At 35.7% G+C, this 23,842-nt stretch overlaps 1 protein-coding gene across 1 annotated transcript in view; it reads left to right on the top strand.

The window, feature by feature from the left end:
- PIK3C2G (phosphatidylinositol-4-phosphate 3-kinase catalytic subunit type 2 gamma) overlaps positions 1 to 23,805 on the top strand; it is a 323,071-nt gene extending 299,266 nt beyond the window's left edge. Inside the window, exons 31-32 of the mRNA XM_039222254.1 lie at positions 14,173 to 14,298; positions 23,435 to 23,805. Coding sequence (XP_039078185.1) covers positions 14,173 to 14,298; positions 23,435 to 23,587 — 279 coding nt within the window. The 3' untranslated portion in view covers positions 23,588 to 23,805. The remainder of the gene's footprint in view (positions 1 to 14,172; positions 14,299 to 23,434) is intronic.
- Positions 23,806 to 23,842: the final 37 nt, after the last annotated feature.

The following is a 23,842-nucleotide window of genomic DNA, read 5'->3' as shown; positions in this document are numbered from 1 at the left end:
TCAGTCTACCTGCTGGTTCGTCTCTTCTCCCTGATCTCTTACCATTGCCCTGAAATTCATTCCTACACCTCTTCTCTTTTCTACTTCCAGCCCTGTGACTTTAAATATCACTTACATGTCTTTCTCTTCCGTATTTATAACTCCAGTTTGGCACTGTCCCTAAAATCTAGAGGCTTATGTATAACTAACTACTCAACAACTCTAGTAGAAATTGAATAGGCATTGCAAACTTAAGATACACCAAATCAAATTTCTGATTATTGCCTCCTACACCTGCTTCTTTTGCAATCTTTCTCATAACAGGAAATAGAAACTTTATCCAACTATTTACTCAAGTTAAAGTCCCTCGAGTCATTTTGACATTTCTCACAAACTACAACCAATTTCTCTGCAAATTCTGTCAGCTCTGCTTTCAAAACAAATCCAGAATTGCACCCCTTTGCCCTTCATTGGTACCATAAATGGTTCAAGCCACGCTCATCTCCCACATGAATCACTGTTGTAGTTTCTCTCTTTTTTTTTAAATTTTTTAATGTTTATTTTTGAGAGCTAGAGACAGAGTGCAAGTGGGAGAGAGGCAGAGAGAAAGAGAGAGAAAGGGAGACACAGAATCTTAAACGGGCTCCTGACTCTGAGCTGTCAACACAGAGCCTGATGCGGGACTTAAACCTGGGAATGGTGAGATCATGACCTAGGCTGCAGTCGGACACTTAACCGACTAAACCACCCAGGTGCTCCACTGCTGTAGTCTCTTAAAGGGTCTCCCTGTTTCTACCCATATTTCTTTCTAATCTCTTCATAACCTAGGAGCCAGAATATTCCTTTGATAATAAAAGTCAGATCTTGTCATTCTCCTTTCATATCCTTCTGAGGGCAAGGTCTCATATCACTTATAATGAAAGCCATAGTACTTACTAATGATCTATGAAGCCCTACCAAACTGGCCTCCTTGATCTCTCCAGTCATCTCGACAGACTCCCTCAATCACTCCACTCCAGCGTCAGTGACTTACTTCCTGTTCCTTAAATGCGATAAGCATGTTTTGCCCCAGCACATTTGTCTGTTATTCATGTCATCTGGAATGTTTGTTCCCGGGCTTATGGCTCAACTCACATGTCCTGAAGGACTGAGTCCTACTGCCACCTGTTCAGTGAGGTCCTCTCTGACTCTCATATGCAGAGCCGCAAAATCACTACCAGTTGCCACTTCCAAACTTCCTTTTCTGCTTTGTTTTCTCAACTGCCCTATATCACTGCTATTACCCCAGGACCTAAAACAGAGCCAAGTACACAGTAAGTGCTCAATGAGTTCTTTATTAAATAAAAAAAAATGTCAAATTATTTCTGATACAAACAACTAAGAATTAGGATCTTGTTCACCTTCCAAAAATCAACACAACAAAATTCTCAGGCCTTGCGTTTTTCACAGCTGCTTTTAAATGACTATTTTATTTCTTCTGCTTATCTGAGGACAGAGATAACACTATAATATAAATGACAGAAAAATCTATCTATAAATTCTCAACATATTTTCCTTGCTCATTTCAAGTGTTAACTAAGTGTTATTTATTTTTTGAGCCTTTAGTATTTTCACATGCCAGAGTAATCAGACTCGAAGAAGTCGTGCTTCATTGTATTTTAATGTTAAAATGAACTATTCTGCCTGCAGCTCTGTTATATTTAATACTAAGTTTGATGAATTGTTTATCTTATATTAAATCTTTGACGCTTTGCTCTAAGAATTACATCCCTCCTGTGAATTCAAAAGCTAAAACAAAGTTTGCTAAATTTTTTCCATTTTAAAGCAGCCCAATGTGATTTATGCTAGTGAACAGAGACTGACAGAGTAATGCAGTTATCTAGAATGTTGGCAGAGATTTTTTTAATAACATTTCAGTTTACATAAGAGACACATATATAAAAATCATTTGTATTTAAAACATTTTTAAAAATCTTTCTACCATTTTCCCAGTAGCCCACCATAAAATGCTCTCTTCCACTGAGGTCTTCAAGTCTCTCTATACACGTCTCCCTATGCATTGCAATGTCTATAGGGTTTCCCCTCATCTCATGGATTCCCTTAGTCGGCATCATTTCCAGATTGTTTTCATTTACTTGCTCCAGAATATGTGCATTCTAGAAGGCTCTAAAAGTAGTCAATAAGATTCCAGACTCTCTTCTGATATTGAATATGCTCACACTATCTGAGACCCTTACACTCTAGCAAAATAATATGATTTCAAATGAGGTGCAAGTGGAAAGCAGGACACCTCTCAAATGGAAGGCTGTTTAATCCTTTAATGAGACACAAAATAGGGTAGAATAGTTGCAATATGAAAACAGGAGAAAAGATGAAAAGTAACAAATGTTGACGAGAGTGTGGAGAAAAGGGAACTCTTGTGCATTGTCATTGATGGGAATGTAAATTAGTGTATCTACTGTGGAAAACAGTGTGGAGGTTCCTCAAAAAATTAAGAATAGAAATGCCATATGTTCCAGTAATTTCATTACTGGATATTTACCAAAAGAAGATGAAAACACTAACTGGAAAAGATAGATGCACCCCTATATTTGTGGCAACATTACTTATAGTAGCCAAGATATGGACACTACTCATGTGTCCCTTGACTGACGAGTGGATAAAGAAGATGTGGTATCTCTATATATATATCTCTATCATCTGTATCTCTATATTTCTATCTCTATATCTCTAATGGAGTATTATGCTTAACCAACTGAACCACCCAGGTGACCTAGCATTTACAAATTTAGACTAATGTACATAGTGGCTTAATAAATGCTGGCTTCACGTTTAGCCCTTGAATGTGAAGATTTTTCCAGTATTCATGGTTTTAACTCTTCAAATTGATTTCCTAAAAAAAAAAAAAAAAAAAATCCATTCAGTCTTGAGGCTTCAAAGATTATGTGAATTACTCCTAAATTTGTATCTCTACTTTAAATATTTCTCTGAACCCAATTTACATATTTTCAACTGCCTGATGGGCATTTACACTCTGATATCTTGCCATCTCCTGAAACTCAGCAGTTCAAAATTATAGCACTTTGCTTTTCACTAAAATCAACTCTCACTCTAGACCAGTTATTTCAAAAACTTGTTGCAACAGCCTCAAGTAACCCCTGGCTAAAACTTCCTTAAATTTAGTTTTCATATTTTAACTTATTCCAGTCCTGCTGTATATAAACATCAGCAAATCCTTTCAGTTTACTGTTACTTTTATTTTTACCAAAATCCTATTCTATAGTCTCTATTAATTTACTTATGGACTATTTTGATTGATTTTTATGATATTCCTGTCCTTGTTTTCTACTTCCTTAATCCATTCTGCATAAAACATCCCAAAATTCCATTTTTAACATATCAGTAAAAAATGTGAACACGATCTTTGAAAATCTCAAATTCCTTAGCCTAATGTTTAAGGTACTACACAGTTTAGCTCTACCTGCCTTTGTATCTACCCACCCCAATATAAATCATGTATTATATTCTTGATGGTTCACTCATCGTTTACCAAACACACTGCAGTCATTCTAGCAGACTATATCATACTTCCTCTTCCCTTCTGTTTACCTTCTACATTCAGGCTTAGATTAAACCTCTCATCCTTTCTGAACCGCCCAGGTCACTTTTGCTCCTGGTGATCCTTCTCTCCTTTCACCTCTTATTACATTTTCTGTTTACACCATCCATTTGATATTCACTGCCTTACGTCAATTCTTGAAACTTTTATTATTTTGGTTTATCTTGTAGTTTCAATTGTATTGACAATATACTTATTGGAAGAAACGGTGGGAAATATATTTTGTGTACTTTGCAGTGCCTAACACAATAATATGCCCTTAGTACATGTTTGTTAAATAAGTGAATATTCATTTAAGTGTATGCCACTGTGAAAAATAGTCACAATGCAGAGCAGTTTAAGCTATATTTATAAATGAATAGCTTTTTTTCTATGAATTCTGCTATCTATAATACTTGACACTAAACTGAGAATAGTCAGGTGACAAATATTTGACCTTAACAGTCTGTCTCACTTAAAAATAAAGTGACTTCAGTATAAAAACAGAAAAGGAGACAAACCATAAGAGTTTTAAGTCCAGAAAACAGATGGACAGTTGCTGGTGGGGTGCTGCATGGGGGTAAGGCCTAAAAGGGTGAGGGGCATTAAGGAGGACACTTGTTAGATGAGCCGTGGGTGTTATACGTAAGTAATGAATCACTAAGTTCTATTCCTGAAAATAAATAAATAAATCTTAATTTTTATAGATTACATGTTCAAATGATTATGTGTTGGGCATGTTAAATAAATATATTATTAAAATTTTAAAAATTGTAAAAATAAAATGATTTCTTGCTAGGATTATTTCTCTAAAAATTCAACAACTCTGGACACTTAACCATGTATCCAGCTGACATAGCCATCAATGTACAGGTCACCACATGATGCAAATTTTATCTAATCACTCTGCTCTTTACTGACAGGCTTGTACCCTAATTGCTATTCTTTATCCAAATCTTCCTCAATTCTACATTCCTAACTCAAACAAACAAGCAAACAAAACATAAACTAGGGTCTTGACATTGGTCCCCTTAATTTGGTTCCTTCATGGTTTTTCTGAAGTGAATTTGAGAGTCACATTAGCATCCCTGTGGCAAAAGACATCTCTCACCCAACAACAACAATTTGGCGTCCATTCATAAGACAAAAGTTATGTTTGTGAGAGCTGTGGGACCTAACACCATATACCAAGGGACCCAGAACGATTCTCACTCACCCATACACCAGATAATAGACAGTCCTCAGTCCCACCTGAGGACCCTGCAGTGGCTCATGAACTGCTTCCAGTCCCTCTTAGCCATAGTCAGGAAGCTCCTGGAAACCACTGTCTTAGATAATCATCCACAGATGAAAGAGCCTTTGTGGAAGTTCAGGTTTGCAAAAGAGAAGTTTCATCACACTGTTGTAGAAAAAAAAAATGAGTTTGAAAACTTGGGAGTGAGCAGTTAGTAAAGACTGGAGGAAGTGACAGCTACTTTAGATTTTAAGATGGCAATGTAAAACTTCAAGGAACGTGAAAAATCAAGGTAACATGACATTACCGAAGGATCACAATAATCTTCTACTAACCAAACTCGAAGACCTAAAGATTATGTGATTTGCTTGATAGAAAGAATTCAAATAGTGTTTTAAAGGAAACTCAGTGAGCTGCCACAAACATAGAAAGACAATTCAACGAAATTAGGAAAATGATATATGAACAAAATAAGAGTTTATCAGAGATATAAATGTTTTAAAAAGAAGCAAATAGAATGGACCAAGCAAAAGAAGAATCTGTAAGATAGAGGACCTGAAGTTTGAAATTACCCAGTCGGGGGGCGCCTGGGTGGCTTAGTCGGTTAAGTGTCCGACTTTCGCTTAGGTCATGATCTCACGGTTCGTGGGTTCGAGTCCCGCGTCGGGCTCTGTGCTGACAGCCAGCTCAGAGCCTGGAGCTTGCTTCAGATTCTGTGTCTCCCTCTCTCTGACCCTTCCCTGCTCATGCTGTCTCTCTCTCTCCTAGAAATAAATAAAAAACATTAAAAAAAATTAACCAGTCGGTAGAGAACAAAAAAAGAAAAAAAAAAAGAAATGAAAAAGAATGAAGAAAACCTATGTGATCTTAGAGTACCATAACAAGCACTCTGAATTATTGGCGTTCCAGAAGAAGAAAAGCAGAAGGGACAGAAAGAATATTTAAAGAAATAATGATTGGTAGTTTCCAAATGTGGATTGAGTAGTTTCCAAATGTGGGAGAAGATTTGGATATCTAAGTTCATGAAGCTCATAGTTCCCCCAAAAAACTCTACTTAAAGAGATCCTCTTCAAAATACATATAATAAAACTATCAAAAATCAAAGACAAAGAGGGAATCTTAAAAGGGAAAAAAGCTTTTAACCTACAAGCAAACCTCTATAAGATTTTAGCAGATTTCTCAGCAAAAACCTTATAGGCCAGAGGGGAACGGAAGGGCATATTCAAAGTACTGAACTAAAATAAGTGCCAGCAAAGAATACTTTACCTGGTAAAGCTGTCCTTCAGAAACGATGAAGGGATAAAGACTTTTCCAGACAAATAAAAGCTGAAGGGGCTCATCACCTCTAAACCTGCCTTACAAGAAATACTGAAAGAATTTTTTCAAGCTAAAATGAAAAGATACTAATAGATAACATAAATGCATATGAAAATATACAACCCATGGCAAAAAATAAGTATACAGTCAGAGTATTCCAATAGTGTAATATGGTGGACTATGAACCATTTAACTCTATTGTATAAGAGTATTAAAAATAACTACAGTGACAATAATTTGTTAATAAATAAACAGTATAAAAGGAGCAAATTGTGACTTCAATAATGTAAAAAATGGGGGAATAAAGGGTATAGTTGTTGTATGTGATTGAAGTAAATGTATCAGAATAGATAGACTAGTATACCTGAGATGTTTTAGGCAAACCCCATGGTAACCACAAAGCAAAAACCTGCAATAAATTCACAAAAGAAGGGAAGAGGAAACAAAGCATACCACTACATAAAATCATTAGTTCACAAAAGAAGGCAGCAAGAGAGGAAGAAAAGGATGATAGAAAAAAAGCACAGCTAGAAAACAATTAATGGTACTAGTTGAGTCCTTAGCCATCAATAATTATTCTCCATGTAAATGGTTTGAATTCTCCAATCAAAAGGCGTTGTGGCTGGATGGGTAAAAAAAAAAAAAAAAAAGATCCAATTATTTGTTACCTATAAGACACTCATTTCCCCTTATTTTTTCCTCGATAGCCTGACTGATTTTCTGCATAATAGTTCTATGAATTATTAAGAGAGGGGTGTTAAAATCTTTTAACAGTAATTGTGCATTGATATAACGTTACATGAACATTTAAGATTATTGTGTCTTCTTGATTAATTGACCCCTTTATCATTATGAAATAAACTTTTTTATTCGTGGTAGCATTTTTTGCTGTCATATATACTTTCCAGATATTTATATAAATTTTCCAGTTTTCTTTGGATTAAGGTTAGCATGGTATATCTTTTCCACCCTTTTACCTTTAACCTTTAATCTTTTTACATTTAAAGTTTCTTGTATATTTTCTATAGACTGATGATATACAGAGATGATAGATGAGATAGATAGATAGATAGATAGATAGATAGATAGATAGTTGATAATGACCATACCGTAAGTTGTAGCTAGCAATCTCTGGCTCATAGATATATTGAACTCAGAATCACAAATACCTTTTAAAAATGTTTTCCAAGTGTTATTCCTAAGCGAAGTTTTCTGGATTTGCAAATTTCTGGATTTGCAGAATGACTTTTTCAGACCCAAAAGGAGAAGTTGGCTTTGAGTCTATTTGTTTCTGACTTTGTTATATATAGTTCATCATTCTAGCCCTTCACAGCTCATTCCTGATTATATAATCAAACATATTGACAGCTGTCCATCATATTTCAATATCTACTTATTCATCACAAAACTGCTTAGTAGGACAAAATCAAAGCACATATTTGAAACACATGGTAGAAATGTCTTATACTTTCCTTCTTATTTCTAGTTTCTGGGGTTTTTTTGCAAAAAACCTTCCCATACTATCAAGTATAATGTCATAAATCTAATCTTCCAGTATTTCATCTGTTCTTCACAATTCCTTAATAATCATTAACAAATGTAGTCTGTCTCTTATTTTTTTTTATTTTTTTTAATGTTTTATTTATTTCTGAGAGAGAGAGAGAGAGAGAGCATGAGCAGGGAAGGGCAGAGAGAGAGAGATACAGAATCCGAAACAGGCTTCAGGCCCTGAGCTAGCTGTCAGCACAGAGCCGGACGCGGGGCTCGAACGCACAAACGTGAGATCATGACCTGAGCTGAAGTTGGACACTTAACCAACTGAGCCACCCAAGGGCCCCAGTCTGTCTCTTATTTGTACAGTTTTCTCAGCATTGGGGGATAGAAGTTAAGGGTTAGAGGATTTGAAATCATTTAAAGTGGTTCAGTGCAATTGTTAAAAAAAAAAAAGTTTAATTACCATTTAACTCGGAAACAATTCATCAGCATTTTCTATTGAATAGATTGTTAAAAACAAATGAGGTTTAAAGCCTTACTTCTTATATGTTATTAAGATTGAGAAATGGAAAAACTTCCCAAACTTCACAAGACAATTCAGTAGCAAAGTCTGGAGCTCTAACTAAAACTTTGGATTTTTAAAAGCAATTTAATTCCTATGTATTGAGTCAGAAAAGTATTTCTATCTACTAGACTGTGACTTCTCTCTAGTTGTTAACTGCATCAAGTTGAGGATGAAAAATTTTTAATACATATGTAATAAGATGATCATGCCCATGAGTTTGTCATTTCTTTGAAAGTAGAAACTGTTTCAATCACTTTTCTGTGAACTCTCATAGACTATCCAAAGTGTTAGACACATGGTAGTTTGACTTTTGAATCGATTGTTTAAAAAAATTACTGAAAGTCACTGATTAGTGATAAGAATTCTATTAAAGGCTTAATTGGTGTGAAATGAAGCAGAAGACTATCCTAATTTAATTCACAAGGACCTGAAATTATCCCACTCTATATTAACAAACACACACACAGAAAGATTGGAAAGATCATTTCACTATTTCCTTAACTGAAGTACAGAGCAAACCATATATCACAAGCACTTTTCTTGTACTTTTGTACTTTCATTGAACATTGTTATTCAATAACATTGAATTGTTTATAAAAAGACCCTCTTCGTGGTAGCTAGCCTAGGTTTCAGAACTGCAATCTGGCAGGCACATTTATTATGTTATTCTGTTTCTGGCATAGACCTCAGGCTTTGATAGTCGTATCATATTTTAATCATCAGCAGTTGATTTCTACCAAAGCTTATATTATCATATGATGGGAAACATTTAAGTTAAAAAAATTTTGATGCAAAATTCTCATAAATTATTCATCTAAAAAATACGAACCTATTAAATACAATTAAGCTTTGAATTAATCTACAGAAGTTATTTTTACACCATCTATCTTCATCACATTTCTGATAAAACTTGATGTAGAAGAGCTCTAAATTTGAATCTGGTAGTTTCCTTTGCATTCTCTGTAGAGACTCAATATAGGTTAGTGGTTAAGAGCATAGGTTTTAATAAAACCTTTTCAACAAAACAAAGACAATCATACTGACTGAAAGGTTTTTTAAGTGTGTTTTAAATAAAGCAATTACTTATTATGTGATAGCTATTATTATTATTATTACTATATATGAAAAATAAGTATCTTGCTCATATACTTATATGAATATACTAAAGGGTTGCTGTCATATCCTGCAATGTTAAATGGTATTACACTTTATCAATGGTTTATATTGTGCTTTATTTTTATACCAACATGCTACTGCTTACGTTTTTTTCCTTTACTTTTGATAAATTAACCATTTTTCAATATAGTTTTATTCACTGGCCATAGAAACAACACAACTACCATTGAAAGCCATTTATGTATGTATGTATGTATAAAGAAAACACAAGCAGAGAAGGTACAGAAGAAGAGACAGAATCTTAAGCAGGCTCCACACTCAGCACTGAGCCTGACCCAGGGCTCAACATGGGGCTGGACCTCACCATCCTAAGATCATGACCCTGAGATCATGACCTGAGCCCAAATCAAGAGTCAGATGCTTAACTGAATGGCCACTTAAGTGCCCTGCATTGAAAGCCATTTTATTTTTAAGTTTATTCATTTTGAAAGAGAGAGAGTAAGGTAAAGGCAGAAAGAGAAGGAGAGACAGAATCCCAAGCTGGCTCTGTGCTGCCAGTGCAGAGCCAGACATGGGGCTCAAACTCACAGACTGTGAGATCCTGACCTAGCCGAAATCAAGAGTTGGATGCTTAACTGACTGAACCACACAGGTGTCCCTGAAAGCCATTTAAAATGCTATGTGCAGGGGTGCCTGGGTAGCTCAGTCGGTTCTGCATCCGACTTCAGCTCAGGTCATATCTTGCAGCTCACAAGTTCCAGCCCTGCCTCCGGCTCTGTGCTGACAGCTCAGAGCCTGGAGCCTGCTTATGATTCTGTGTCTCCCTCTCTCTCTGCCCCTCCTCTGCTTGCACTCTATCTTTCTCTCTCTCTCTCTCTCTCAAAAATAAATAAACATTAAAAAAAACCTTTAAAAATATATAGCTCATCCATTCAGTCATTTGATAAGTATTTATTTAGTATTCACTATATGCCAAGCACTGTGTTAGGGACAGGATTTCTTTCTATGAAAGAAACGCATAACTATGAAAGGGAAGAAAAGAATAATATAAAGGGAAGCCAAATCTCAAGGGACGATTTTACATTTTTCATTGGAGATTCAGAGACATAGTAAAAGATTAGGACGAAGGAATTGAGCGTAGGATTAGGGTCGTAGAGAAGCAGAGTGGCCAGTGGAGCAAAGCCCAATGTGGGAGAAGTGAGAAACAGCAACACATGGGTTTTCTTTTTAAGCAATTCCTAATCTCATAAGGTAGATAACATATATAAAACTTTTAAAAATATTTTAACAAAATCTAGGATCTATAGAGTTCACAGTTAGGATGAATAACAAAAATGAATTTTAGATGACTTCACATCATCTTCTAGCACAGTAAAAACACTAGCCAGAATTCCAGAAGAAAGTGGTAACACTGCCTGATTTCAATCCACTGGGAATAAGAAAATCCTCCAGGTGATACAAGGAAACTTCTCACGGCTTAGACTGAGCATCAGACTAAGAACTCTGCATCTCCAAGCCTTATGACTCCTCAGGTCAAAGTGTTAAGTCTTTGTGAAGGTCTAAAATGCAACCAGGGTAAAAATCCTAGGTTAAGACATTTAGACAAGTACAGGTTATTTAATCACTTTTAAAGTTAAATTTAATTCACATAAACATCAGGGAAAGGGTGAAATGAGAAGTACTGATAAGAAGACAACTAGAGTTTTTTAAATAAATTAGCTGTGATCTTTAAAGATCAAGATACGGTGCAAGTAAGAAAGAAAAATAATAATAACATTGATAAGACAGCTGCTTTGGAACACAAAACAAAACAAAAAAGAAATGAATCTCTGAAAGACCTGAGAAATCAATGTCTGCACTGAAAGCTGTTAAGGATAGACTAAGCCCACTGCTGTTCAGATCTAACGTCCCTTTGATTTTAAATTGAAACCTGTGCCGTTCTAGTATCCTAAAACTTTTAGGATATTCAAGGAACTTGTCAAGAACATTAACTTGGAGACAGAAACCCAAACCTTTAGTTGCTAAATGCTTGGTGAAATTTAGTATGCAAAATATTTTTCACTGTGATTGGGAGTTTACTCTTCAGGCAGTGGGGGAAATTCTTGAATGTCCAGAAAAGGAAAGTGATATGATCAAAGCACCTTTACAGGAAGGTTAAATATAGCATTGATATATGGAATGAATGAAGGGAAGAAGTGGAAAGACTGGGCCATAAAAAGTCATTAAAATCTAGTGACAATAAGTTAGGAAATAAAGATCTGCAGTGATGGATGTACTTGGGCAAACAGAGGATATTGATCTCAGGACATACTTGGATTTGAAAATTGGTGACAAAGGAGACAAGAGTGAAAAGAAATGGTATGATTTTAATATAGCTTTAACAACTTGGAATGTTTTGTTTGGGGGGGATAAGGTTAGATAATAGATTTTGGTTACATTTTATATAAGTGTGTCAAGAAGATATCCAGATGGAAATAATCACAGCTCACTAGGCTGGGATTCTAAGGATGAACTAGAGATTCTTGATTTGGGACTCATCTAAATGGTTTTTAGTTAGAGGGTCCCCCAGTGATACGTAGCAATGTCTGAAGACATTTTTGGTTATCACAACTGGGGGATGTTGCTGTTAGAATCTGGTGGGTAGAGGTCAGTGATGCTGTTAAAATATCTGCAATGCACAGAACAGCCTTCCTCCTACAACAAAGGATTATGTGGCCCAAATGTCAATAGTGCCAAGGTTAAGAACTCTGCTCATAGTATATTAGGGATATCCTGTCCAGTCAGTGCATACAGCATATTTATGCTATAAATTTATGCTATAAATTTAATTTAAAGAAAATAAAAATAGAACCAAAGATGTATCAGATCTTAGGCTACTTCAGTCATTGTCCTCACATTACATGGTTTATCTTTTAAATGCTATAAGACATATATCACCTTTATCCTCCTTCACCAGGTTAGGACACAGATCCACTGCAAAGTTAGGATGCCTGCCAAAAGCCAGAAGGCTGGCAAATTTAGAGGCACAGACTGCAGTCAAAAAGTCCATTTTCAGAACAATGATTCTAACCACTAAGCTGGAGTATACAGTGATTATAGGTACGAATCCTCAACACCGTGGCCTATGAGAGAGAATTACAGAGCAACACATTACTCTCCCTTCATCCTTCTTACCAAACCGAACCACACCAAATCAAAGTAAAACACTCCCTCAGATATTAATAGCAAGGCCTTTCTGCGTCACTGAAGATTCCATTAGCCCATTGAAACATTTCAGAGAATTTGTCCTGGAGGAGGTTTTCAGTGGAGGAAGGAAACCTTGAGCTCTATCTAAAGCAGCAATTTTGACAATCTGAGCATTCTGGCATATGGCATATCCAGATGTATTATATCTAACTTGTGACTAATAATAAAGAAAAAAATTTTCCGAATATAATTTTCACCCTGTACATTAGAACTGAGTAAAAGTTAGCACTCTAATAATATATATCATATTTTCTTACTTTCCACTATGCTTTTTTGAGTGCCAAAGAAAGATATACAATTAAAGCTAATGACATTGGGGCATCAGATATTTACATATAAATATCGTTGTGATTCAAAACACCAAAATGTATTTGTTGAAAATTGTCAATTTACTATTTAGAATATAGTCAACCAAATAAGCATTTAATTTCTCTGATTTGACTTTTAAATCATCCCCTTTAAATATAAATTATACAAATATTTATCAAACTAGGTATTCGGAGTTTTAGTATGATTTATTCTCCATTTGGTCAAGATGACAAAGGTGAAACACATTTCTTAGAAGTGTGGTGGTTTCCAAATTTTTGAAACAACGGACTTATTCCTCAAATGACTATTAAGGAATCAAAATATCCATAATAAGGAAAGGTGGCAGAGAAGGAGGAGAGAAGTTCTGCAGCTAGAATGGGGAAGCCGGGAAGGGAGGAAGTTAGGAAGCCATTTAGGACAAACTGGGAACAGGGGTCCAAAGATCTAGCCATTTGACAACACTAATCTACCCATCAGGCAGTACTTTAGGCAACTCTGGAGGCTCCATAGAACACAGTTTGAGGGGTGCCTGAGGGGCTCAGTCAGTTGAGTGGGCAACTCTTTTGATTTTGGCTTAGGTCATGATCTCACAGTTGGTGAGTTCAAGCCCGGCACTGGGCTCTGTGCTGAGGGTGCAGATTCTGTCTTCCTCTCTCTCTGTCTCTCCCCAGCTCATTCTCTATCTCTCTCTCAAAATAAAAAAAAAAAAGTACTAATAATAAAAAAATAAAGAATACAGTTTGGAAGGGGTTATCCAAATACTTTAGGGTAATTTAGATAATAAAATTACCATAACTATCTTAAAATTTTGTAAGTATATTCAAGTTGCAGGTCTGATATATTAATTGAATTCTGCTTTAAAGTGTGATATTACCTAATATGCATATAACGTGTCACTAAATGCTACATTTTCCTTCATGTGTTAAACTTGCATTTTTAAATTTTCAAATGGTGGACAACATCCTAAGCATTCTTAGCTCTGTCTGTGGCTTATATTTATCTCTGGACCACTTCTGTCAAAACTGAAAATTTATTTTTTACCATAAAAAGCTAAAGTAAATTATATTTAATAAGCTTTTAAATACAGCTCTCTGACACAACACTTAATTTAAGATGGATGATTTTACTCTTTTACACTGTGCTTTGGGAATATTTTTGAGCAATGATATATTTCTTTTGATTGTTCTCTTATTTTCTTGTAAACAGTACTGTAATAAATTTTGATCTTGCCTTTGGTCTCGATATTTAGTAGCTTTGTATTTGTTCTCTTTGATAGCAACACGCATTAATATTTATAACCATTTTCCTTTGCAGCATCTCCCAGATGGCTCTGCGCCCAGTGCACATGTTGAATTTTATCTTTTACCATATCCCAGTGAAGTTCGTAGGAGGAAAACAAAACCTGTTCCAAAATGTACCGACCCCACTTATAATGAAATTGTAAGTATGATTCATCTCTGGTCCGGTTGCTTTGTATTTTCCTTACCATTTTCCAGCTTAACAACCAAATATGGAAGATGTGCAGCAATTGGCAGCATTTTTCCCTAAAGGGAAGACAGTTCACAAAACAGCCACTGTGTGCTGATCCCTGCTCTCGATGCTATGGGAACTGGAAAATACAGATTCTGCTTTCAAAGCATTTATGAACCAACTTTCAAATTGTGGCGAGCCTCCAGCACGAGCTCAGAGTAGCATTTGTTTTGCCTAACATTATCCCTGACTTCATCGTATTTTCTCTAGCCTTATTTTCCCTCACCTGGTTTTCTTTCTCTAATAACTTTATTATAGTCTATCCTGTGTATATCAATACACTTCATAAAATCACCTTTGAAAAACTGGAAAACAATAAACAAGTACCAACCACCAAGTAAATTAATTTATATTATACAGAGCTCTCTAATCCATGTGTGTTGCACAATTTGGATATCCAAACCCTACTTCTTTCTGAGGCAAACCCTACACTTATTCTCTTGATTCCACCCCTTTTCCTCTCCTCTGTACTTGCTCGGGTGTTAATTTGTTTGCCTTTCTTAAGGCTATGTCATCCACTGGCTAGGCCAGAAATCTTAAAAAAACAAAACAAACTCCTGACCTCAGTCTTTCTAAAGCACCCACATTTTCTTTCCCTCTGCATCACCTCCAAACTTTCGCAAAAGTAACTCACATTTCCTGCTCTCACTTCGTCACTTCCTTTTCATTCCTTAATCCTTTGCAGTGTGGATTTTGAACTTAATGGATGCTGCTTTATTAAGAGTGACATCAGTAGACCTCTAACCACTCAATCTAATGAACCCTGGGGCTCTACTCTCCTGAGCAGTTATACAGCCACACTGCCAACTGTGCCCTCTTTTTGACACCTCCCTTTTACTTGAGTCTTACCTCTTCTGAACTCCCTTCCATCTTCTCTAACCACTCATTTAATGTCATTCATTGCCATTCTTCCTCTGAAAAACATTCTTGTTTGCTGGAGTTCCATGATCTACCCTCATTTCCTCTTGATATATATGATCTCAAAATTATCTTATATACCTAAAAATTTTCATTTAACACCTCTGTGTAAGTTGCATCTGAATTTATTCCTCAAGCCCTAGCTTGTCTTAAGCTTTTGACCAATACTTCTGCCTGATTCCTGAAGAGCTCCGTTTGAATGTCTCCTAGGCACTTTAAAAAAACTTTTTTTAATGTTTATTTGAGAGAGAGAGAGAGAGAGAGAAAGCGTGGGGGGGGCGGGGTAGGCAGAGAGAGAGGAAGACAGAATCTGAACCAAGCTCCAGGCTCTGAGCAGTAAACACAGAGCCAGATGCGGGGCTCAAACTCACAAATTGTGAGATCATGAACTGAGCCGAAGTCGGACACTTAACCGACTGAGCCACCCAGGAGCCCCTCCTAGGCACTTTTAGCCAGAGTTCCTTCCTGTGTTTCCCATTTTAAAAGATACCTTCTAATGCCACGGCCCTTTCTCTCACTCACTTTTTCAACTAATCTCCAAGTTTTGTCAGTTTAACAGTGTTTTATAGGTACAGCCACCTGCCTCTTAAATCCATCATCTTCTGTCTGCCCCATTGCTGCTTTTTTGTTGAGGTGCCTGTGACTTTGGCTATTATAGAATAGCCTCCTATCTGCCCCTTGTGCTTTTTAATTAAATCATTCGCATTTCTACCTAAGGTGTCTTTCAAAAACCAGTCATATTTATTTTTCTACTATTTAAATTTCTTTCACAAGTTCCTCACTGCCTCATGGATAATGTATGCAATCCTAAATGTGGCATGATAGCCCTTAAAACTCACTCAGTAACTTTCCTGAGTTGTCCCTTGGAACAATATCATCCTCACATACTTTTTAGAAAATTGTTTGGGCACCTGGGTGGCTCAATTGGTTGGCCGTCCAAATCTTGGCTTCAGCTCAGGTCATGATCTCGCAGTTTGTGGGTTTGAGCCCCACATCGGGCTCCACACTGACAGTACAGAGCCTGTTTGGGATTCTCTCTGTCTCTCTCTCTCTCTCTCTCTGCCCCTCCCCTGTGCTCTCTCTCTCTCTCAATAAATAAACTTAAAACAATTGTTTTGAGATAATTGTAAATTCACATACAGCTGGAAGAAACAATACAGAGAGAATTCAAATCACCTTTAGCTACTTTCTCCCAATGGTGACATTTTGCATGACTAGAGTACAATATCCCAACCAGGAAATGGACATTGGTTACAGTTCACTGACCTTATTGAGATTTTGCCAGTTGTACGTGTTCTTATGCATTTTGTATTGAGTTCTATGCTTTTTTATTTTAATTCCAATTAGTTCTATGCATTTTTATCGCATGTATAGATTTGTGTCACTATCACCAACATCAAGGTCCAGAAGAGTTTCATCACAAGGACCCCTGGCGCTACCCTATTAAGGTCACAGACATGTCCCTCACTCTAATGCCCACCCCCCCATCACTGTCTACTACTAATCTGCTCTCCATCTTTATAATTTTTTATTTCAAATGTTCTATAAATGGAATCTTGCAGTTTGTAACACTTTAAGACTAGCATTTTTCACTCACCATAATGCCCTAGCAATCCATCCAGGTAGCTGCATGTATCAAAAGTTTTATCTTTTCACTGCTCAGTAGTAGTCATGGTATGAAAATATGACTTTTTCATTAACTGTTCACCCATAAAAGACATCTGGGTTATTTCTGGCTTGGGCATTGTCAGCAAAGCCGTTGTGAACATTGACTTATGGGTTTTTGTGCAAACATAAGTTGTAATTGCTCTAAGATAAAAGCTCAAGATATAATTACTGGAGTATATGGTAATAGCATATTTAGTTTTACCAAAAAAAAAAAAAAAAAAAAAAACTTGCCATACTCTTTCTGTACCATTTTATACTCCCACAAATAATGCATCCAGTTTTCTCTGCATCTATTCCAGCATTTGTTAGTATCACTAATTTTTTTTAATTTTAGTTCTTTTATAGGTATAGAGTGTGCCTCATTGTGGTTTTAATTTGCATTTACCTATCACTAATGATTCTGAACTTCTTGTCATGTGCTTATTTACCATCCCCTTAGGTGGTGTTTCTGCATGTCATTGCTTATTTGCTGAGGTTTGCATTTTTGCTGCTAAGTTTTGAGAGTTCTTTATATGTTATGGATAGTAGTCCTTTGTCAGATAAGTGGCTTGCAAATATTTCCTACCTGTCTTCCATAACTATTTTCCATCCTCTTCTCAGGGTCTTTCAAATTAAAAGATTTTAATTTTGATTTTGTACAAGTTATCATTTCTTCCTATTTTGGCTGCGTATGTGGTGGCAAGTCTAAGAATTCTTCACCTAGCACTAAGTCCTAAATATTTTCTCTTGTAGTTTTCCTAAATGTTTTCTAGTTTTATATTTTATATTTAAGCCCATTATTGTGAGTTAATTTTTGAATAAAGTATGAAGTTTAGGTTGGAGTTCATTTTCTTTTTTTTTTCTTTTTATTTTAACTTATGAATGCCAATTACTCAAGTATCATTTATTGAAAAAGCAGTTCATCAAATGTCATTTGTAACTTTGTCAAAAATACATCAGGGGGCTCCTGGATGGGTCAGTTGGTTAAGCATCTGACTTCAGCTTAGGTCATGATCTTACAGTTCATGGGTTTGAGTTCCATGCTCAGCTAGTTAAGCATCCAACTTCAGCTGAGGTCATGATCTTATGGTTTGTGGGTTCAAGCCCTGAGTCTGGCTTCTCACTGACAGTGCAGCACCTGCTTGGGATCTCCCCCACCCCCTCTCTCTGCCCTCCCTGACTTGAACTTTCTCTCTCTCTCTCTCAAAATAAATAAGTAAACTTAAAAAAATAAGTCAGGAATATATATGTGCTCATGACCTTTTATTTCTTCATACCTAATCATATTATCAAGTCACATCGACAGCATGTCATTCCCTGAAGAGTCCCTGTGACCCCTGTGATGGAGCTCAGTTCCTCCCCACTTTCTGCTCTTCTGCCAGCTTTGAAGCTCATCTCACATGTGGATTCTGAGAACTGCTCTCTCCTAGACTTTTACACTACACTTGCCATCTTTTCCTTAGTTCTACATGCTTTTTTCTCTTCTAGTATATTGTAAATTTCTTGAAGGCAAAGAAAATACCTTATCTTCTTAGTATCTTTAAAATTCAGTTATTTCTAAAAAGATTTGTAGAATTTAATATTTGGGGTTGTTTTATAAGTGATGTTTTATATGCATGTGTAAAAATGCATATATATTTATTTAGTAAGGAAAGATCTTTTGACATTTTATTATTTATCATGATATCAGCAGCTAGAGATATACTCTTCCAATAGTAGATCATTAGTTTCCATATGTTTTCAGTACAAGACCCCCTACATCGATATCAAGAAATTTCTCTAGACTTAATGCCATACTTCAGCATTTGTAATCTAAGGAGAGACCTTGAGGTCCTTATGGACAGAAAGCCACTGACAATTCAGAAGTTTAAATAAACTTGTGTTTTATTTATTTCAAGCAATATGTATTATTTTTAAAAAGTTAGTAAATACATATGCGTGGAGATTAGATCATAATGCTTATTATTTCCATAAATTTTCTGATGGCTTTCAATAATTCTGGGTCTTCCCTTTCGTGGTCCATCGGTTAGAAATCACTTCAATGCTTTTTTCATCATCCAGTACTTATAGCTTGGACACACTGTTTATGAATTTTGAACACTTTTAAAATTGTTCGGACACTTTTAAAATTATTTCAGAAACAATAGTCCATAGTCCAGGCCTAGTACACTCCAATTTCTACATGACTCAAGTAACCAGAAATGTGAACTAATCTGTGTATATGTGACTATTTTAATAGTAATGATCATCATATTAACAAGTTTGGTGTGGAAGCTGGTTGAATTTAGAAAGCAATGAGAATAAAAAGAAGACAATATTTTAATTTTTCTCCTATTTTGTTCTGTGTCTATAGTAATACAACAAGAATCTTTATTTATAAGAAATGCAAAAAAAATTACAGCGGTTTTAACTCTGGTTTTACTTTCTCCTGCCATCTGCTGTGATGTAGGCCTCATCTCTGTGCCAACCCCTCAATTATTTCTGTGCACTCTCAGCAACAGTTTATATATGTTTTCTAGGAAGCCCAGTAAGTTATCGCATGGCATCCATCTTGTTTTTAACTTGTCCCCGCTTTGCTTCCCAAATACTGCTACATCAACCACTCAGTATGGCTGGGATTTTTCCAACTGCCTAAGCCAGGCAATGTTCTGGGAAGTGAGAGAGAATGACCTCACTCCCCTTTTTATATAAATCTCTTAAACGAATACAAAGCGCATATTACATTGCATCACCAATGTCTTACAAAGGTTTTCATGAAAATAATTCTTCCCATTTTGATTCATACTTCTTTCTTTCACCCTAATACCCAGACTGAGAAAGGCTGGGTCAGGACATTGCCAAGGACCCCTTTTATATCCACCCTTTAGATACTAAACGTTTTTTGATACTGGGCCAAGCTTGTCTATTTGACACTACCCAGAGTGATTCCCAGCAGACTTCGCCAGTACTCTCCCTGAAAACCCTATCATGTGCAGACCCCTGGGGTAGACGTGACTCGGCTGGAGGTGGGTGGGGCTGGTGGTAGCAATGCTCACAAAACTGCCCTACAGCTTTTAAGTCACAGAGCTGGGATTCTGGCTCCAATGCCTTGCTGTTTTTCACTCTGTTACTTTTGGCATATGGTTAAAAGCCATCATTTTTTGCAATGATTCATTAGAAAAACTTTATATTTTATAGCAGAATTACATTGTTATAGTCAATGCGTTTTGTACATTGTATTCCTTTCTTAGGTACTATTCTATTCTAACGTATAGAGGGGAAGTTAGGAAGGACAGAACACAAACGTTCTACATGTTTTACAGATCTTAAAATATCTTGCAGAATGTGAACGATTATCTAACATAGCAGTAAGTGTACGGTACACTCAGTAAGCTTTGGTTATCTGTATCATCCTCTCATTTGATATTCATAACATGATGAAAACTGTTTGTAAATGAAGACATTGAGGCCCTGATGTCAAACATTTTGACCAGGGTCCAGCTACTAGTTTTCATGTCCAGAACTGCCAGATTCTTAAACCCATACCGGCCCCACTAAGTTATGCCATTGGTCCCTTCCTCTCCTCACCCAAAGAGCTCTCCTGCTCTCACTTATTTTGAGCTTTCCTTTTCCTTATCCTGCCTCCTTGCTTCCCTTCCCACGAGCACTAGACACATTTTGGTTTCCATGTTCTTATTCTTGCACTGAAGTCACTCTAAATACACTAAATACACTTTGGAATCATTTATTATGCCCTCAGGGCAAATAACACACGGTGAGTGCTTGTATACAAGTTAACAGATATTAATGACCCTAAACAAGGTTTTTTCTGTTTGATGCAACAATTTCAAGCCTGCAAATTCAGAATTTGTCAGAAGGCAATGAAGACCTGGCTCATGTCTATAAGTAAGAATATTATAAAGTAAAATGGAAAGAGTTATGCATTTTGGTTCTGTTTATGTAAAGACAGAATATACATATTAAATCATTTGGTGAAAATGTCTCAAAGAATATAATCATCTGCATACTTCTCTAGCATTACCCACTAATTAGTCATTGCACAATAAGAATAGAGTGTTTATTTTTTTCTTTCTTTATTTTTTAAGTTTTTATTTAAATTCCAGTTAGTTAACATACAGAGTAATATTAGTTTCTGGTGTGCAATATTCAACACTTCTATACATCACCCAGTGCTCATCACAACAAATGAGAGTGCTTATTTTTTTTAACAATGTTGTGGATATAGTAAAGCAATTATAGATCTATATCATCTATGATGTGCAATGATTGCATGTTCATAAAACTTGAGTTACTTTTAAGAAAATAACTTTTGCCTAATGAAGCATGGAAGGGGAAGGGACTCCATAAGGTAATGTAACCTCTGGAGTTCAAATGTTTATATTTTAACCACAAAGGCAATTAATTCTTAAAGTCATTTCTCGAGAATTTCAGCTTGCCAAATACCAGGGAGGCTCAATTCTGTCTGGAACTGTTTTCTCCAGTCAACTAATGCAAAATACCAAGAAACAGCTGTTCCTTTTTGTGCATTTGATGGATCTTTTTCAGCTATAATTTATTAGCGTTCAATATGTACCAGGCTTTTTTGTAAGGCTTACATTCATTATCTCATTTATTCTCCCAACAGGGCTAACAGGCAAATATTATTATCACCATTATGCAAATGAAAAACCATATAGGTGATAATAAATTCATATAAATTATTATGTGTCATAGAAATTTATATCTTTAGAGCTTATTTATATGATTCAGAGTTCTTAAGACAGACTTTTGCAAAGCCCTAATGGTTAGGGTTATTCCATTTTTCTACTTCACATACAATCACACTTTGAGGGCCTCTTCATCTATTTTTTTCTGTAAAATAAATGAGTTCATCTGCTTAAAGTATTGTGGGGAGGAAAATGGAAGACAGTTTAGACAGTTCAGAATAGCCACTGTAGAGAAAAAGAAAAGGAACTTACTCTGAAGTCCTGGAAAGAGAAGAGTTCAGGAGGAGATGTGGCTCACAGTCTATGCTGGGCATCCCACTGCTGGTAAAGAAGACTAATTAATGTAATAGCATTTTGAGATTTTTAAGGTAGCCCTTAACTCCTTTACTCTCCCTGAGGGACTCAATAAATGAAACTGAATAATTTGAAGCAGCAGTCCTAAGACACTGAAAAGATAATATTCTGTTTGAAATGAGAGTAGGATTCTAGAAGAGGAGGTAGCCAGGAGCTGTCACACAAAGCAGGGAGGATTGGATTAACCTATTATATTGCATCTCATATCCCTTGATTGAACTGTTATTTATTTTATAAGGAAATCGTTGCTCAGAGCAGCTAAAAGATGGATCTCGAATTGAATTTCATCAATAATTTTGTGGGTTCATAAATGGTAGACAAATGCAATGCAGTGGACCAGAAACCATATCCATACACACTGAGGAGGCCTCCCAACTGACTTAAAGGGTTTCCCCCTCAAGTTGTTTCCTCTGCTTCTTTTTTGCACATGTAGAGAACACTTATTTCTATCTTGTAGCTTGGCTATAAAAAGCAAGCAAGTTTGTAGTAGCATATGAAACTCCTTTTCTAAATGTGTTCTAAGGAGTTTCCTTGGCAACCATGTTAGTTTTATACACATCTCTCCCCTCCTTTCATGATGGGTAACTAATTTCTTGATAGTACTACACTTCTGAAGTTTCATTCCTACTTTAGGCACCCAGTGGTAAAGCCCATGATTTGCTTCCTGGATATTATAAAACACAGTTGAACAGATCCCTTTTTAGAAACTGGTTATATGACTAGCAAATGAAAAAGAGCAAGACACAAAACTGTACATACAGCATAATTACAGCTCAGATTCTTAAAAAGTAATTATATATAGAAAACAAAATGAACATCAAAATGTTAACTGTAATTATCTCCCAATGGTGGAAATACAGATTTTTCTTTCTTTTTTGTTTCATCCATAGTTTATTTAATAAGCATGTGTTTTCATAATTAAAAATTAAACACTTTTAAATAAATTAACATAAGCATAGAATGAATTCTCCCCATGTAGAAGGAAATATTGTTGTACTGCACTAAATTAACACAAGGAAATCATGGAGATTGGCCTGCTCTCCTCATTAGTCTTCAACAAAGAAAGATAATGTTCAAGGTCCCATGTTGCACTATAAATTCAAGGACAGTTAAAAGGTGATGTATTTAAATTTCTTCCTAGAGAATAATTTACAGTCATATTAAATTTGGGATGGACAATTATTAATGGAATCAGAATAAATTCTAAGCTTCTTAGAGAAATATTCTGTCATTAAACTCCATTATGTTAAGAGAACCTTTAGCTTTCTAGAATTACAGTTAGAAATGAAAGATTCTACCTTAACCTATTTATTCCAAGCTAAATGATATTAAGAGCTAAATATTTTTATTAAAAGCAATATTTTTAAAAAGTGCATTTAAGCGTATCTGATTTATATTTTCATTATTCTCTTCCTTTTCAGGTGGTGTATGATGAAGTCACAGAGCTCCAAGGACATGTTTTAATGCTTATTGTGAAAAGCAAAACCGTATTTGTGGGAGCAATTAACATCCAACTTTATAGTGTCCCACTCAATGAAGAAAAATGGTATCCTCTAGGAAACTGTATAATTTGACCATTTCTATCAACGAATGCATTATTCATTAACCACTTATATCTTTTTCCACTTCTGGGCCTGTTTATCACTTAGAGCAGGACATTTTTGTTGTCTAAGGTAGCATAGTGTACCAAGGTCACAAGAAAAAGTCATCAGAATTAGTCTGTTATAGTTATATATCTTCTACTTGTGTTTCATTGTTTTCTTAGCATCTTTTCTCCTTAATGAAGTGCCAATTTACTGTAAAAAAAAGAACATTTAATTTTTTTTTTT

Source organism: Hyaena hyaena, unplaced genomic scaffold (genome assembly GCF_003009895.1).
Source record: "Hyaena hyaena isolate Hyena2069 unplaced genomic scaffold, ASM300989v1 scaffold_1089, whole genome shotgun sequence".
Taxonomy (NCBI): domain Eukaryota; kingdom Metazoa; phylum Chordata; class Mammalia; order Carnivora; family Hyaenidae; genus Hyaena; species Hyaena hyaena.
The sequence above is the reverse complement of the archived record's forward strand: the minus strand, read 5'-3'. Positions and strand labels throughout refer to the sequence as shown.